A 19,346-nucleotide genomic window follows, 5' to 3' on the forward strand; every position below is an offset into this window, starting at 1 on the left:
TTTGTAAATCTCCACTGCAACTTCTCTCAGGCTTTGACATCCTTCCTACAGTGTGGTGCCCAGAATTTAACACATTTAGTTGGAGGCTAACCAATGTTTTCTAAGTAGAGGGATAATTTCCTTGCTTTTATGAACTATGTCTGTACTTAAAAAGCCAAGGATCCCATATGCCTTTTTAATAACCTTCACAACTCCTCACCTTCATAGACTTGTGTACATCCATTTCCAGATCTCTCTGTTGCTTGCAGGCCTTTAAATTTTTAGCAATTTATATTGCCTCTCCTCAATCTTCATACCAAGATGAATCACTTCACACTTAAGTAAAATTTCATCTGTCATATGCCCATTTCACCAATCTGCAATATCCTCCTGAAGTCTGTTACTAGCCTCCTCACTGTCATGTTTCTGAGCTTCATGTCATCTGCAAACTTTGAAATTATGCTCTGTATACCAAAGTCCAAATCATTAATATATTTGAAAAAGCGCAACACCAACACTTGGGGAACAACACTGCACACTTCCCTTCAGTCTGAAGAACAATAATTTATCATTTACTCTTGCTCTCTGCTTTCTATGCCTTAACTAATACTGCATCCATGCAGCCACTGCCCATTTAATCCATGGGCTTCCGTTTTGCTAATAAATCTACTGCAATAGTGGTATTTCATCAAAGTTAAGTAGCAGTAGCTGTTGTTTAGACATGAAGAAGCTATTTTTGAAAGGCAAGATCTTCACTGCAAAGTTGAAGGGACATGCAGGACATCAAGGCGGAATGATTCAACTACAGCAGGTAGTTGAGGATATGGAATGCAGCATTATGTGGTTGAAAACTGATAAAAGGAGAAATAGAGTGGAAGAGAAAAGAATTTCAGCATTAATGGAACAAATCCAAGTTTGAGTCATCAATTACAACACAGATTGAGTACCCAAAAGAAAACTGGATACTTATGGGCATGAATTTAGTCCAACAAAAAAAAAATTATACGGGTTAAATATTTGAGCTTTAATATTAAATATTCCAAAAGCACACTCTTCTAATGATCATAAGCGTACGAGTGCCAAACATCCTTCAGAATAATCCAAACAACTGATTTTAGCTCCATTGGAAATGTTTACTGGTCTCAGGAACCAAGGAGACAAATAGCAAAATAGTAGCTAATAACCTCATCTGTGTTAAATCAAAGGGAATTTTGAGGACTTGGCTCCAATCTTATAGGGAGATTGTAAACTTGACATCAGAAATATCACAAGTTGTTGCCTAATCATTACAATTAAAGCATATGCCATTTCCAGGCCAATATTTTAGAAATTAAGTTAGCTCAAAAGCACAAGTATGAAATAGGAAAAGCTGATATTCCCTTTATCATAACCATGGTTCTGCTCAATCATTCATCACAATGTTCAACATCAAATAATGTGGAAGATATATGCATGGACAGCAGAGTTGTAAAACTATTCTGCTTTTGAATGACTCAGATTTCCTAAACTGTTAATGTTTCACATTTGAATTTTTTTCAGTTCTAAAGTTAAATTTTGCCGGCAAGGAGAAGCATAAAGGTGGTCCTATGACAATTAATGCATGAACGGTTTTGATAAATTGAAAATCTCTGAATCAATTCATCATCAAGCCCTGAAGTTGTTTCTATATTCAAACCAGTTGCCTTATTTCTAATTATCTTGCAACAATGGCTGCTACAATGTCTTTTAGCACAAATTGTATGAAAGATTACACTGTACACTCATTAATTGGCCAGGGCACTGTTTTGTAACAGCTGGTTAATTATGCTGACAAAGACATGTAGCACCATTTGCAAAGTGCATTAAAGTTTTTACTTAAAATTTCTCAAGTAAAATCAACAGTCAACCATTCACTGATGAACATTGTAATATGAAAAATTTTGGTAGAAGAATTGCAGCTTTATGAATTAAAGAAACACATTTCCTAACAAAACAGGAGAGGAAACTGAATATAGAAGGAAATGATTCCACATATATTAACATAAAAATTCTCATGAAGGTGAAATAAATGCATGAAATCCCATTTTGTATTTGAAGGAAAATTCCCTGTTACCAGTAACTCTATTCTTCAGACTGCTTATTGTGAAAAATCAAAGGTTAGAAATAAAACTGAAGTTAACAGTGCACTACAAATCTTTTCACACTTTTAATATGGGATCCAGTGCTGAAATTAAGTCAAGTGTAATTAAATTGGTTTTATACATTTCTCAATAACCAAACTGTTCTAAGGATGAATCTTCATATCAACACAATGTGGGTTACAAATTATGTTCTATTTCTACATGCTGTAAACTTAGGTAATCACAATGGGCAGATGGTGCTAACAGTCTGAGTTGTGAAGTGACTGAAATTTCACCCTGCAATTGGGCACTGATGCCAGAGCGTTTGTTACAGACTAGGATCAACTTCTTTCCTTCTCTTTAACCATTATGGTAATTGGGATACTGGCAGATACTGATGGTGAACCTCATCAGGTGGTTTAGACTTTGTGAATTTTCTTTGGAATATTTTTAGATATTTTTTTTTTGATGTTCCAGCTTCTAGGAACAGTTCAAGTGGCTGATGTAATATTTTACATTCAGATACTGCATATATTCAAAACAAAGAGGAGCTGTGATCTTCACTGTCTCATGGAATTCTCTATTATTCAGATGTTTTAAACAAAATTATGCTTCATTTTTTTGTTTATCCCCCTTGTGTTAATGTCTATAGTTTGAATTACTTTTGTTGGAACTGCTAGCAGGATGTAGTGCAACATATTGATTTGATTTAAAATGCAATATAGCTGAAGGTAGTCCCACTATTACTTTATTATACTATGAATCAGTTCACAGCAAAGAGAAGGGAGAAAAAAGTTTATTCAACACTTTCTGCCCTTGGGATATAAACTGCATAAATCAACACAATTACTGTATTGGCATTCATTGGATATATGTTTGTTGAGTACTGCACCTTCTTTGAAAATTTAATCCGAGTTTTAAATTGCATTTTTGGATACTAAGGGACCTCATTGAATAGAAATGATTACATAATAGGCCAAGCTTAGTTCCATGTTTAAAGTGCAAAATGCAGTTGTAGTCCATTACTTACTAACCGTGGTAAATTTGAACAGAAATAAATTGGTAAACACAATGCTTATCATATTTCAACATACGAGTCAATGTCCCATAGCAATGAGAATAAGGCCAAACGGGTGAAGAGGGGATGAAGTTGGGGGGTAATTGGACTAGGACATGCAGACATGATTCAGAATCTATGTCATATTTACACTTCTACCCTTATTTCAATGTAAAACTTTGCTTTTACATTGTCATTAAATAGCAAATTTAGGAAAGGAAAGTAGCATTGCTCATGGAGTACAACAGCAAAGGTATCACAAATCATTAAAAGTTGAAAAACAAGTTAACAAGGTTATAAAAAAAAAAATCAAACTAAGCGCTGGGGTACATTTCTAGATAAACAGAATTGAAAAGCAGGGATATTATGCTAAGCTTGTGTACAGCCTAGGTTAGAGCAAAATTGGAGTAGGCTAGGCAGCTCTGGCTTCCATATAAAAAAAAGGATATAGAAGAAGCATTGGAGAAAGTACAAAAACAAATTACTCATTTCATGTCAAAACGGAGAGTTGATACTTATCAAGAAAGGTGAAATAAACTAGGGCTTATTTTTATCTAGTAAAAAAAAGACTGCTGTTGACCTATTAAAGATCTCTTAAAATTAAAAAGGAATTTGATAAGATAGGCGTAGAAAATATATCATTTGTGGGGAGTCCAAAACTAGAGGACAAAATGTAAAATAATACAAATTAATAATGCAATAACTTAAAATAATGTGAGCTTAGAATCCAATAAGCATTCAGGAGAAACTTTTAAATCCAAAGAGTGGTTAGAGTGTGCTACTGCCTACCATGAGGAGACAACTAGCCTTTAAGGCAAAAATACAAAAGCACTTGAGGGGAAAAGGAATTTAAAAATATGAAGATAGGTTTAGATGAAGTAGGTGGGATGAGGAATAAATGCTGGCACAGACCAGTTGAGTCATATACCTTCAAAAACAGTTCCTCTGACATGTCCTCCTTCTTCCTTAACCGAGGTTTTCACCCACGGTTGTTGACAGGGACCTCACCTGTGTCTGGCCCATCTCCAGCGCATCCGCCCTCAGCCTTCTCCTCTCTCCCAGAAACATGATAGGGTCCCCCTTGTCCTCACTTATCACCCCACCAGCCTCCGCATTCAAAGGATCATCCTCCATCATTTCTGCCAACTCCAGCATGATGCCACCACCAAACACATCTTCCCTTCACCCCCACCCCCCCAGCGGCATTCCGTAGGGATCGTTCCCTCTGGGACACCTTGGTCCACTCCTCCATCACCCCCTACTCCTCAACCCCTACCTATGGCACCTCCCCATCCCAGGCAAAAGATGCAACACCTGCCCCTTCACTTCCTCTCTCCTCACCGTCCAAGGGCCCAAACACTCCTTTCAAGTGAAGCAGCATTTCACTTGCATTTCCCACAACTTAGTCTACTGCATTCATTGCTCCCAATGCGGTCTCCTCTACATTGGAGAGACCAAACGTAAACTGGGCGACCGCTTTGCAGAACACATGCGGTCTGTCCGCAAGAAAGACCCAAACCTCTCTGTCGCTTGCCATTTTAACACTCCACCCTGCTCTCTTGCCCACATGTCTGTCCTTGGCTTGCTGCATTGTTCCAGTGAAGCCCAATGCAAACTGGAGGAACAGCACCTCATCTTCCGACTAGGCACTTTACAGCCTTCCGGACTGAATATTGAATTCAACAACTTTAGATCTTGAACTCCCTCCTCCATCCCCACCCCCTTTCTGTTTCTTCCCTCTTCCTTTTGTTTTTTCCAATAATTTATATAGATTTTTCTTTTCCCACCTATTTCCATTATTTTTAAATCTTTTATGCCCTGCTACTCTTTCCACCCCACCCCCACTAGAGCTGTACCATGAGTGCCCTGCCATCCATTCTTAATTAGCACATTTGTTTAGATAATATCACCACCTTCAACACTTCTTTGTTCCTTTGTCTATGACACCTTTTGATTATCTGCTATCACTGCTTGCTTGTCCCTACAACCACAACACCCCCCACCACTTCTCCCCACCCCCCCACTCCCCCCCACCCCCACCTTAAACCAGCTTATATTTCACCCCTTTCCTAATATTCAATCAGTTCTGTTGAAGGTTCATGAGGACTCGAAACATCAACTCTTTTCTTCTCCGCCGATGCTGCCAGACCTGCTGAGTTTTTCCAGGTAATTCTGTTTTTGTTTTGGATTTCCAGCATCCGCAGTTTTTCGTTTTTATATTTGAGTCATATACCCTGTTTGTGTCGTGAATTCCATGTTAGCTGGGAGATGCAAAGAGGTGCTACAATTGCTACCACTGACAAGGGGATGAAATTGCAGTGTGATTGGTTTGCATTGCCAGCTATCATTATATGTGAAGACGCTGAAGTTTATTTTGGAAAAGATTGATAAAATGTGAAACCGAGAAGGAATGTTTTGTAGAATTAAAGGCCAGTGACTTTTTTTAAAAGTAAGTTTTATATCTATGTGATGCACATTTTCTGTAAATGCCACTTAATTCTAGTAACACTTTACTGCTACACCTGCTTGGTGATTATGTAATTCATAAAAACATTTCTATGTATATGTATTATACTTGCCTCCTATAAACTATCAAGCTCCACCACCAAAGTTGTTGATTCTGTTCTCAATGGTGCTAACTATCTGAATAAGAGCCAATGGTCTCTGAGGTGGCCTATTACCCTTCCTGCATTGCCTTCCTCGTCAGTTCCTTCTCCTACCCCGAACTTTGCCTCTTGCGCTTAACAGACCTAAGATTATCAAGGTTAAGCTGCATAAATCCATGCTGTGGGTTTGTGTTTTACCTCTGTCCATTCCCTCCTACTAGCAATAGTACTGCCCTGTGTTCTCTCCCACCACTTTCACTGGGTCTCCACTATTTCCTCTCACGTTCTTCTATGTGCGACATTTGTTTTATTTTAGGCACAGTACTAATACGCAGAAGCAAGCTCTTATACCTTGCATAGGCAAGATGTTCATGTTGAACTCCTCTAGCAGATTGAGAGCATTGATGAGATCCAGCTCTTCTTGAATGACAGGAGTGCAATCTGTGATGAGTTGTAAGCAGCACCTAGTAACAAAGTAAGAAATGTCCAGATGGTAAATAAATCTTAAACATGCAAGCAAGCTGACATACTCAATGGCCTTTATTATCAGTCATTGTAATGGCACAATTTAATTGTGATTTCTCCAACAGTATTCAGTGAACTATCGTGAATAGCAGAACCTTCACTCTCCTAATAGGGAAATAAATGTAAAACTGCTGCATTTTGCGACGAAAATTCTGGAAATAGTTCTACACTGAAGGCAACAGTGAAAACTGCAGCGGAAATGTTGCCCTGATGTAGACACAGAAGAGGCAGAAAACAATCCTGAACTTTTTGATGAGATCAGAATAGCACAAAGTCAGTCGTGTTTCAATGAAATGTAAAGTGTTAACTTATTTAATGTTACTGGAGACAGCAATGCTGAAATATTTCAAGGAATTTATATTTGTTAAAGTACTGAATTTGTTGATACTAAGTATGTTTATATTTAGTCATTTAAAACTGTGCAACCTGCTTGAAACATATGATACCCTAGGTTCATATGCAGAAAAGAATGGAAGTGGGAGATTTACGCAAAGTTGCACAGAATATTAAAAGACCAGAATATCTTGCAATAGTAGGTGGTGTGGAGTTGAGCGGTCATGAGCTATGCATAAAGTTCATGAAATGAACATCCATTGGTGGGAAAAAAAGGGATGTGCAGCACAGGGATAAAATGAGGTGCATCTTTTAGACTGCTTATTCACTGATTTCACCTAAAAGTATCTATCTCCCTCTTGAACTTGGCAACAATATACCCCCTCCACTGTTTTCCTTAGAGTCTGTTGTATAGTCACTGTGGTCCTTGCAAAGCAAAATTGCCTGCTCACCTTAAGTTCGAAAAATATAAATTTGAACAGAACTGTTCAGATAGAAAATTAGATCAATTTGTAAATACTAAAGTTTATTTATGGATTAAAACAAGTATTTTAAATTCTGCATTATATATCTTTACTGGATTTTTTTTAACTTCAATGATAAAATTTACACTGTTGCAAGGGAGGTGGTGGCTGGGTACTGCTGCATTAGTAATGATGGAAAAATGCAAAGAAGATTAAACTTTTATGTATTTCTTGGTACTTTATGATATGGAGATGAATAGTTGGGCAATTAGATAATTTATTTATGCAGAACATTATATAAAAACAGAACATGAGTGAACAACTATATCTACCTCAAGTTGATAAAAGTACTTTTTAGACACAGAAAATAGGAGCAGGAGTAGGCCATTCGGCCCTTTGAGCCTGCTCCGATATTCATCATGATCATGGCTGATCATACAACTCAATAGCCTGCCCCCGCTTTCTCCCCATATTCTTTGATCCCTTTCGCCCCAAGAGCAATATCTAACTCCTTCTTAAAAAAAATACAATGTCTTGGCCTCAACTAATTTCTGTGGTAGCAAAATCCACAGGCTCACGACTGTCTGGGTAAAGAAATATCTCATCTCAGTCCTAAATGGTCCATCCCGTATCCTCAGGCTGTGACCCTTGGTTCTGAAACTCCCCCACCATTGGGAACATCCTTCCTGCATCTACATTGCCTATTCCTGTTAGAATTTTATATGTTTCTAGGAGATCCCCCTCATTCTTCTGAACTCCAGCGAATATAATCCTAACCAACTCAATCACTCCTCATATGTCAGTCCCGCCATCCCAAGTATCAGTCTGGTAAACCTTCGCTGCACTCCCTCTATAGCAAGAACATCTTTCCTCAAATAAGGAAACCAAAACTGCACACAATATTCCAGGTGTGGTCTCACCAAGGCCCTGTATAATTGCAGCAAGACATCCCTGCTCCTGTACTCGAATCCTCTGGCTGTGAAGGCCAACATACCATTTGCCTTCTTTACCACCTGCTGCACCTGCATGCTTACCTTCAACGACTGGTGTACGGGGACACACAGGTCTCATTGCACATCCCTCTCTCTCAATTTTAGCCAGATAATAATCTGTTTTCTGTTTTTGCCACCAAAATGGATAACCTCACATTTATCCACATTATACTGCATCTGCCATGCATTTGCCCACTCCGCTTATCCAAATTACACTGAAGCATCTCTGCATCCTCCTCACAGCTCATCTTCCCACCCAGCTTTGTGTCATCTGCAAATTTGGAGATATTGTATTTAGATCCCTCAACTAAATCATTAATATATATTGTGAATAGCTGGGGTCCCAGCACTGATCCCTGCGGTACCCCACTAGTCACTGCCTGCCATTCGGAAAAAGACCCTATTATTCCTACTCTTTGTTTCCTAAACAAAAACAGAATTACCTGGAAAAACTCAGCAGGTCTGGCAGCACTGGCGGAGAAGAAAAGAGTTGATGTTTCGAGTACTCATGCTCCTTCAGCAGAACTGATTGAATATTAGAAGAGGGGTGAAATATAAGCTGGTTTAGGGTTTGGGGGGGTGGGGGGGGGGTGCGGGGATGTGGTTGTAGGGACAAGCAAGCACAAGCAAGCAGTGATAGGAGCAGATAATCAAAAGATGTCACAGACAAAGAAACAAAGAAGTGTTGAAGGTGGTGATATTATCTAAACAAATGTGTTAATTAAGAATGAATGGCAGGACACTCAAGGTACAGCTCTAGTGGGGGTGGGGTGGAGGGACTAGCAGGGCATACAAGATTTAAAAATAATGGAAATAGGTGGGAAAAGAAAAATCTATATAAATTATTGGAAAAAAACAAAAGGACTCTTCATCTCATCTGATGCCTCAACAAGAAACTTTTTCTCCTTCTCTCAAGTGCTAAGGAACGCAAGCTCCAACAACTCATCGACACCAACACCCATCTAGGACCCTCCATCCCTGCCTGTCCCTCCATCTCCACCCCATCTTCCAATCCCAGCCCCGGCCGTGTATTCACTATACCCCCTGACTTTCCCCTCTCGGACGCTGAATGTTCAGTGCTCAGCAAAGGACTTAGTTTCATACCCTTAAGCCCTCACCTCAATGAATATCAGGCTCAGCACGATGCTGAACTCTTCTTCCGCTGTCTTCGTCTCCGTGCTCACTTCTTTGGGCACGAGTCCTCTCCCCGTTCAATGGATCCATTTACCCACCTCTAATATTCTCCCTCCACCTGGACTCCTCCCTCTGGATTCTTACCTTCTCTCGATCTTTTCATCGAGAACTGTTGGCGTGACATTAGTCGTCTCAATTTCTCTGCTCCTCTCACCCATTCTAATCTGTCTCTCTCTGAACTTACTGCACTCCGTTCTCTCAGGTCCAACCCCAACATTGTCATCAAACCCGCTGACAAGGGTGATGCTGTTGTTGTCTGGCGCACAGACCTCTACCTCGCGGAGGCTGAGCGTCAACTCGCAGACACTTCCTTCTACCTCTCCCTGGACCATGACCCCACCACTGAACATCAAGCCATTCATTCCAGGACTGTCACTGACCTCATCTCCTCTGGGGATCTTCCTCCCACAGCTTCCAACCTGACAGTCGACCAACCACGGACGGCCCGCTTCTACCTCCTACCCAAAATCCACAAACAGAACTGTCCCGGTAGACCGATCGTGTCAGCCTGTTCCTGCCCCACGGAACTCATTTCTCGTTATCTTGACTCCCTTCTCTCTCCCCTTGTCCAGTCCCTTCCCACCTACATCCGTGATTCCTCTGACACCTTACATCATGTCAACAATTTCCAGTTCCCTGGCCCCATCCGCTTCCTCTTCACCATGGACATCTAGGCTTTGTTCTCCAGTTAGTTTCTCAACATATTCGTCCAGAAAACCATCCCGCAAACACTCCAGGGATTCCTCCTCCACGGTATTGTTACTAATTTGATTTGCCCAATCTATATGCAGATTAAAGTCACCCATAATTACAGATGTTCCTTTACTGCATACGTCTCTAATTTCCTGTTTAATGCCATTCCCAACATCACCACTGCAGTTTGGGGGTCTATATACAACCCCCACTAATGGTTTTTGCTCTTTAGTGTTTCTCTGCTCTACCCATACAGATTCCACATCATTGGAGCTAATATCTTTCCTCACTATTGCACTAATTTCCTCTTTAACCAGCAATGCAACTCCACCGCTTTTTCCTTTTTGTCTGTCCTTCCTAAATACTGAATACCCCTGGATGTTCAGTTCCCATCCCTGGTCACCCTGCAGCATGTCTCCATAATCCCGACCACGTCATACCTGTTTACGTCTACTTGCGCGGCTAATTCATCCACTTTATTGCGAATGCTCCTCGTGTTAAGGCACAAAGCCTTAAGGCTTGTCTTTTTAACATTACTTGTCCCGTTCCCACTATTTTTCACCGAGGCCCTGTTTGATTCTTGCCCTTGATTTCTGTGCCTATCACTTTTCTTATTCCCCTTTCTGTCTTGTGTTCTTGCCCTTGATTCCCATCCTTTGACTCCTTGCATAGCTTCCCACCCCCCTGCCATTTTAGTTTAAACCCTCCCCAACCACTCTAGCAAATATCCCTCCTAGGACATAAGTCCCGGTCCTGCCCAGGTGTAACCCGCCCAGTTTGTACTGATCCCACCTCCCCCAGAACCGGTCCCAATGTCCCAGGAATCTGAAACCCTCCCCCTCACATCATCTCTTCAGCCATGTATTCATCTGACATATCCTGCTATTTCTACTCTGACCAGCACTTGGCACTGGTAGTAATCCTGAGATCACCACCTTTGAGGCCCTACTTTTCAACTTATTTCCTAACTCCCTATATTCTGCTTTTAGGACCTCATCCCTTTTTTTTTTACCAATGTCGTTTGTACCAATGTGTACCACAACCACTGGCTGTTCACCCTCCCCCTTCAGAATGTCCTGTAGCTGCTCTGAGACATCCTTGACCCTAGCACCAGGGAGGCAACATACCATCCTGAAATCTCATTTGCAGCCACAGAAGCGCCTATCTATTCCCTTTACAATTGAATCCCTATAACTATTGCATTCCCACACTTTTTACTCCTCCCCTCTTCAGCAGAGCTGGTGCAATGAATTTGGTTGTTGCTGCTTTCCCCTGAGAGGCCATTCCCCTCAACAGTATCCAAAGCAGTGTATCTGTTTTGCAGGAGAATAGCCACAGGAGATTTCTGCACCGCATGCCGAGTCCTCTTGCTCTACCTAGTGGTCACCCATTCCCTTCCTGTCTGTGTGACCACTTTTCTATACATGCTATCCATGACACTCTCCACCTCACGGGTGCTCCAGTGTCCCCAGCCGCTGCTCCAGCTCCGAAACCCGGGCTTCCAGGAGCTACAGCTGGAGACACTTCCTGCACAAATGCTGGCCCCAGGCACTGGAAATGTTCTTGGCTTCCCACATAGAGCAGGAGGAGCACACCACGGCTTTGAGCTCTCCTGCCATGACTTACCCCTTTAAATTAAATTAAACCTTTTAGAAGATACTTAATATCAAATAATATCAATTACTCTAGGGCCCTTCTTCCCTGCTCCTCGTTGTTACAGAATAAAGCCCTGACAAACAATGAACCAACTGAACAACACTGCATAATTTTTGGGAAAAACTTATTTTCCAAATCTTCAGTGGCAATGTACCCTCCTCCCATTTTGAAACAACAACATTTCTGATGCTTCATGAGTATCATAGATGATCTGCTAGCATGTAAAAGGTCTTGCATCTAAACTGCATGCTTGTCACACACTAGGCACCACACATTGGGCTGAATTTTACGTCCCGTGGGCAGGCGCTTGCCCAACCCAACCCAACCGGGTGTGAAATCGTGCGAGAAGATGTTGGGCGAGCGTCCCGACATCATCAGGCACTCATGCAATATTTCATTCGGCAGGCACATGCAAAAGTGGGAAGAACGCCCACCGACAATTGAGAGAGCAATTAAGCCCATTAACAGCACAATAGTCTCTGATTTTCTCATGGCCCGTTTAACCTTACAGTTGGTGGACGGGCGAATCGGCCAGGCAACCTTTGGATTTTTCATCAAACCTCATTAAAGGGTAGGATGAAATTTCTGTTATGAAATAAAATAAAAATAAATATCTGTGGACAGCATTTTTATCAGCTATGTTTTCAGGTGATTGATTATGACGCGTGGACCTTTTTTTTTGCAGCTTTTTAAACCTTTATTTTAGCATTTTCCCGTCTGCAGCTCCCTGGGCAGCCGACTGCCTTCAAGGAGCTTTCGCGCAGTGCTCACAAGCACCGCCAGTAACATCATCGCCCACTCTCTTCCCACCCCTACCCCGGCAGCGCTGAGCTTTTCAGCGCATGTCTCACACTGGCTGGTTGTTAATTGGAAATCGCAGTTGGGGGGCAGGGGGGGGAGCCGATCACAGTCGGAGATCCATTTCCCGACCGTTCCCAGTCCCACCAATTGCACGCCTGCCAAAGGTTAAATTCAGACCATTGTTTTTAAAAATACTTCATAAATGTAACAGAGCGTAGGTAGCTTTCAGTCTGAAATATTCAACAGGTAAAATTGCCATGAATGATCTCAGCAGCTTACAATTAACTATAATTATCTGATTTGCTTAATTAGAAAAGTCATGCAAGAGGAATTGGCTACATTAACAGGTAAACAGCACAAATAGACTCCTCACAAAAATTTCCATCCATGAAGCCAACATTATTTGGGTGTCCAATAAAAAAACTAATGTAAAATTACACAGAATGCACGCAAAGAAATGGGCTATTCAGCTCATCCAGTAAGGTGTTACTTATATTCCACATAAGCCTCCTCCCATTCTAATTACAACTCCCCTCTCTGCCCTCTGTATCCCTCTATTTCTTTCTCACTCATTTATGCTTCAAGTATCACCTTAAATGCATTATTACTTTGATTCAACCACTCCATGTGATAGTGAATTCCACATTCTCATCACCTTTTAGGGAAATTCTGCCTGAATTACTTATTTAATCTGTTAATGGCCATCTTGTGTTTAAGATCATCTTGTTCCAAACTCACCAACAGTTGGAAATGTTTCTCTTCATCCATCTTAATGTACCCCCTTCATAATTATAAATCAATCAGATCTCCTCAATCTTCTCTTTTTCGGAGAAAAGAGCTCTAACCTGCTCAATCTTTCCTGATAGTTACATCCTCTTATTCCTGATAATATCCTTACAAATAATGAATGGGCTCAGAAATTGGAGGTCCGGTGCTGAAATTCACAAATGTGGGGGCTGCACCAAACTACAGAAAAACAAACAGGCTTCTAAATTGGACAGGTAAATAAATTTAACATAGCAAACTATGAGGTTGTTCATTTTGGTGTGAGAAATATAGAGGCTCCCAATTTTTGGAAGATAAGAAACCAGATGAGGTGGAGGAGCAACAGGATCTGTAAAATACAGATACATAAATCACAAAGTAGGAAAACAAGGTGAAATGGTCATAAGGAGTGAAAACAAATGACTGAAATTCATTTCCAAGCAGCATAGAATATAAAAGTAAGAGGTATTGTTAAATGTATACAGAGCCTTTGCTAAAACTACACTTCACATACTATGTGCAATTCTGATCTCCATACTACAAAAATCATGTTAAATCATTGGTGAAAGTGTTTATTACAGAAATTAAGCATTTTTGTTTATTATTTAGCTTGACGTTGATTTTTCTAATTATGTTTCAACAAATAAAGGATTGTGGACTCTGGGGTCACTGGGCATTTTGCTTGAGTGAAAAACTAAATCCCTCAATCCATCTGAAAACAGTGTTAGTTTTCACATGTACACCGACAACACTCAGCTCTATTTCATCACCATCTCTGTTGACCGCTCCATTGTCTGTAAATCGTGAAGCTGCTTGCCCGAAATCAAATACTGAATGAGCCGAACTCTCCTCCCATACCGGGAATACTGAAGCCATTGTCTTCAGCCTCTGCAACAAATTCCATTCCATAGCCACTGACTCCATCCCTTTCCTTGGTAACTATTTGAGGCTAAGCCAGACTGTTCACAACTCAGGTATCATATCTGACCCATTGGTAAACTTCTGAGCACATATCGTGCCATCACCAACTTCCACCTTTGTAACATTGCACAATTCAGCCCTGCCTCAGTTCATTTGCTACTGAAATTCTCATCCATGCCTTTGTTACCTCTAGACCTTACTATTCCAACACATTCCTAATCGACTTTCCATGCTCCATTTTTCGGAAACTTGAGGTCACTCAAAACCCTGCTACCTGCATCCTAACTCACATCAAGTCCTATTCACCTTTCACCCTGTGCTCCCAGACCTACATTGGTTCCGATTCCAGCAACACTCTTATTTGAAAACAAAGGTGAGAGTTTTAAAATCATTGCACGGCCTCACACCTTCCTATCGCTATACATCATGCATAGTAAATGCATTGCATGAGAAGGGACCATGAATTCAAGAAGTTAATGGTTGAAAGGCAGATGAACACTCTGTTAACAACGTACACTGACAAATTGAGCTCGAGTGGATTTTAATAACAAACTTGCTGCAAAGAACCATAATATAACCCTCTGCTGCTCCAGAGCCCTGAAAGGTTATGCAGACTCATTGATCAAATTCCTTCTAGACAAGTTGGAGGGCAAGAATCAACAAATTAGAACAAGAACTCTAACTGCGCTTAAGCGTCTTATCAACTCTACTTCATCACTTGTAAAGACAAAGAGGGCTTAGACAGTGGCCATCATTAACCTGATGTTTGTGGACACAGTAATATTGTGATGATGATAAACCCAGGCAATACATTACCTTGATCTAGAAAAAGGAAAGACAGACACTAGTTCAAGGACCGAATACCAACAGTAATGATTTAACTAATGCAATCCATGAAGATTTAACTAAAATACATAATGTAACATCTGATATTACAGCAATTTGTGATCGTGAATTAACAGACCAAAGCCTTAGCAACAGCCTGCTATTATTTGACATATCACAAAAAATTATGATGGGGGTGAATATTACTTCTGCTGATCCTAATCCTTCTAATTAATCTTTGTGCACCGCTGATAACATCCGGTTGTGTTCTGTTGCCCAGAGTAGAGAAAAAAATGAGAAACTTCTTCAATTAAATTATTTCCCGTATTGAACATAAATAATCTATCCAGCATCACCATCGTCAGGCAGTAGGTTTTACAATTGGGTCACTATAGAAAATTCAGAGGAAACTCTTCCCCAAGAATGGGAAATGAAACATTGCAGTTTACATTCATATATCTGAAGACAATCATCAATGAGAAATGGTTGCTTCAGCTCAGCCATGAAATAAAGCAGAAAAAAAACCCTTCATTAGCAATGCAATGAGATTTTTGAGACAGAAAGTATAGATGCTGAAGTAAGTTTCTGTGCCATGGCTCACTTTGGTGACACCCTACATTGTGTAGCTGATTTTGGTAGCTCAAACATCGTTAGTACTATTAAGACCGATAGCTTCTTCAACACTCTCTAGTACAAGTCTGAAATGAATGTAGATAAAGTTAAAACCAGCTATGGATACATCTTGGAAAAATATGTACTTTTAATACTGGTTTTCATGGAAAACTAAAAGGATAAGCTAAAATTCCTTGATTACTTGCTAAAAGACCAGAATTTAATTGGAAGTATTAACAAAGGATAAAATATTTAACTGTTAAACTTGACCGAAATAAGATGGCATGCTGGGAGGTTTGACGAAAATCTAAAGATTTCACGGATATTATGCTTGCTTCAAACTGTTGCAAGACTAACTGCTGTTTCAGTTTTAGTAAAGCTACAAGGTCAGGCAAGATTTGTTGTATTTTTGAAAGACAGGGAGAGATAAGAAAGCCGTGACAGAGACAGCTGTCTTATTGAACCATAAGGAAGATAGGAAAAATAAAACATACCAGCAAACTGCTTTTTTGCAAAAGCACCAAGTGCTAGAAAAGCAGCTGTTTCAGTAAGGTTGAAAAACAAAATCAGAACCAGATCAAAGAAAGAATTATGGAAGAATTAACCCCTCAGTCCCTTAAGGCAGAAGAATGAATCATTCCAAATTTCAAATAGTTTCAAATTATACTACTAAAGTTGTAAGTATCTCCACCTGCAAAATTGCCGTGTTGCAATGTCAATAAAACCAATTACTTAGAAAACGTTTCATCCTCAGTTGACACTTGCCTTAGTAAAGAGAAAATTAAAAGCTCCACAGTGGCATTAAATGTTCTGCCCATCTACCAGATATATATTTTGCCAAGTATTATTAACCAATTATATATAAATGGAAAAAGGAGAAATCTAAGGATTTTACGCATGGCTGAGCTTCATAAAGATTCTAATTCCAAATGTTCCAATGGCCAAACATTATTTCAATTGCACCAGAAAAACAGGTACTGCTGACACATGTGCAGGAATTCATCAAGGCCAAGTCAACCAATCTGCTACAGGATCCTCTGTGACAGGCAACAGTGAACACTTGCATATATCCTGTGCAACACTACTCTGAATGAAATAAAGCAGACATCTCTGAATTAATTAGGGCCCACTTGAACAACATTTTCAGCTTGATGTCTTTAGAAACTGCCAAGAACACAGATAACACAAATTTTGACATAAAGGTGAGACAGACATTTGACAATGGAATTATTGCTGCTCGGCAAGAAATACAGAGGCAAGGCTTACGTCAGAAAATAACCCCTGATGGCATTCAAATCACCTTCAAGTACATAAAAGGGTGTTAAATTATGTCAACAAAGATGAAAGTTGCTGGAATTTTACCTGATAATGGAATATTAGAATCCTGCCACACCATAACATGGGGACTCTGACTTCAATGCAAAGGTCCATTGCTTACAGAACAGCAACTGGCTGTGAACAGCTTGAAAAGTGAAAGGTACAGAACGTGAAAACAACTAAAGAATGGATAGACAACACCAACAGCTCAGTTCTCTTCCAAGCATGATCTGAAATTCCAGCTTTTCTCATGACCAGCTGGGCAATTTGTTTTTGTACCCTTCAAATAAATGACTGGCCAACATCCGAACTGTTGACATTACAGCTGCTGTGGCTAAGAAATTCATTATTAAAATATTCATTATAAAAGTACTGGGCACTGGCAATGCTTCTCAGGATTACTCAAAGTTCTGTTGTTTCAATTGCAGTCAATCACTCAATAGGAATGGTGGAGTTTAAATGCCCTTGACAGGCCAGAGGAAAGGTAACTCTATAGGGTAAGTGGGGGACTGTGGAGTTTGGCCCGGGAGTTGGGGGGGGGGGGGGGGTGTTGGGGGTGGAGAGTCAGGCCTACCGGGGCTTGGGGTATCCTATCAGAGGATGTCGACCCTTGTGGGTGGGGAGAGGGGAGGGGCTCCGTGCAGAGGTCAGTGTGGGTCAGAGATACCCAGAAGTTAGTAGAGAAGTATTTTTAATTCTAACGTTTTCAGGGTAACTATTGGTGTAACTCAGTCAGAACCATCCAAAGTTTGCGATTTAAATCTCAGATGGTTCCCAGTGTAGGGCAATTGTCCAGGGGGAGCTTGCACTTCTGGGCAAGTATTGTGTAAACCTTACCTGTCAACTTCTGATGGGGATTCCCCAGCACATCTTTGGGGCACCCCCCTCCCCCAATATACCTTGGAGCCAACTTACAGCCAAAAATTGCTGTCCAACTCCTCGCCACTGTTACTCTGACCCCTCTTTTCACCTTACACCAGCTGCTAAGACTGAGCCTTTCTCAACAGCTTCACCTCCCAAGCACCACTGCCACCCACACTCCTCACCACCCCAATGGCACCTGAAGAGATCTCCTTCGCTGTCTCTTCACTCGCTCTCTTCGGATTTCCATATTCCAATTTATTCCATCTGTTCCTCAATGAAATGAAAAGAAACTTTGAATTCCCCTGCCCCAAAGACTAATTTCAGATCCATATCTTACAAAGTGCTCGTGAACTTCATCTTCTCTCTGTGTTCCGTCTGTCACATTTCAATTCAGGCCATGACGACAAAAGCAAAATGTATCTCATTTGGACAAATCCAAACTATTTACAAAACCTTTCTGGTCTTTATTCCCAGACCAGTATAGATAAAATAAACATAAAATCACCTGTGACTTATCCCTCTTGTGCTCATGGTGCCTTTAACTTACATTTGCAACTGCTATGTCAAGGTGCCCCCTCTTGCTGGCACCAGAATTGGAGCCAGCCTGCTGACTGCTGTTTTGATGGCCTTGATGAACTTGGCGGTCAGCCCCTAGCCACCAGAACCTCTGCTGGCCCCACCTGGGAGGGAGCGGCCTGTGCCACACCTATCATTTTCCCAGTCGCAACAGCCTCATCAGATGCCATGGTCACTGGCAGGGGCCGGAAGAGCTGCTGCCGTCATCTGGAGCGCCCTGAGAGGAGCCCGCAGAGACATCAGGCAGCTCGTGTGCCAATGTGAGGTCGCTCTGGATCTCCCTGCACACCAGTGATGGACGGGCACCTAGCTGGGATACTGGGTGCCTCATCCATCTCCCACGCTCTGCATGAGCTCCTCCACGACAGAAACCATGGCACACAGACCCTCATGGATCTCCGCCAGATCCTCCCACACATCTCGCTGGAGTTCCCAGCATTTGCCACCTAATGGATGACTCCAGAGTCTCATCATCTGCCTTCGACTCAGCATTGTCCTGGTCCCCAGCAGTCCTCTGGCTACTGACACCCTGGGCACTCTCTGCCTCTGCCTGCACCTCAAGTGCCCACACCAATGTGCGCCAAGATACTAGCCATTGCTGTAATACCGACTGAGATGCTGGTATCTGTGCTGGTGCCTGCTTCAGAAAGCGGGTGTAATGTAGGTGAAAATGACACCTGCTGGTCCTCCGGGGTCTGCAGATCAGACGCCAGCTAGTGAACCTAAAAGGGAGAAGAAGGAGGTGTCATTAGTTAAAGTCACTGTCACTGCGCATGCCAGAAACAGAGTTGAGGCAAAGGAGATCTGCAACACAGTGCCATCGTCTTTCAATGATCAATGGGGACTCCAGGTTTGAGGCTCCCATCGATGAGGCTACACTAGAATGGTTGCACAATCCAAAAGCCTCACCTTTGTGCACCGCACTCTTACCTTCGTCTGGCACCCCAACTTTCAACACCCGGTTGCACAGGGAGCATGCCGGCTCTCGAGCTCCAGGTCATTCATCCTGCTCAAATCGGGAGAGCAGCAGCAGCTTGAGCAAACCTCTGCCTGTATGTGCCCTCTTG

General features: G+C 41.5%; 1 protein-coding gene across 2 annotated transcripts in view; it reads right to left on the minus strand.

The window, feature by feature from the left end:
• nbas (NBAS subunit of NRZ tethering complex) overlaps positions 1-19,346 on the minus strand; it is a 242,479-nt gene that overhangs the window by 108,526 nt on the left and 114,607 nt on the right. For both annotated transcript variants that reach the window (XM_041187860.1, XM_041187859.1), the window contains exon 31: positions 6,093-6,205. In XM_041187860.1, coding sequence (XP_041043794.1) covers positions 6,093-6,205 — 113 coding nt within the window. The remainder of the gene's footprint in view (positions 1-6,092; positions 6,206-19,346) is intronic.

Source organism: Carcharodon carcharias, chromosome 5 (genome assembly GCF_017639515.1).
Source record: "Carcharodon carcharias isolate sCarCar2 chromosome 5, sCarCar2.pri, whole genome shotgun sequence".
NCBI lineage: Eukaryota > Metazoa > Chordata > Chondrichthyes > Lamniformes > Lamnidae > Carcharodon > Carcharodon carcharias.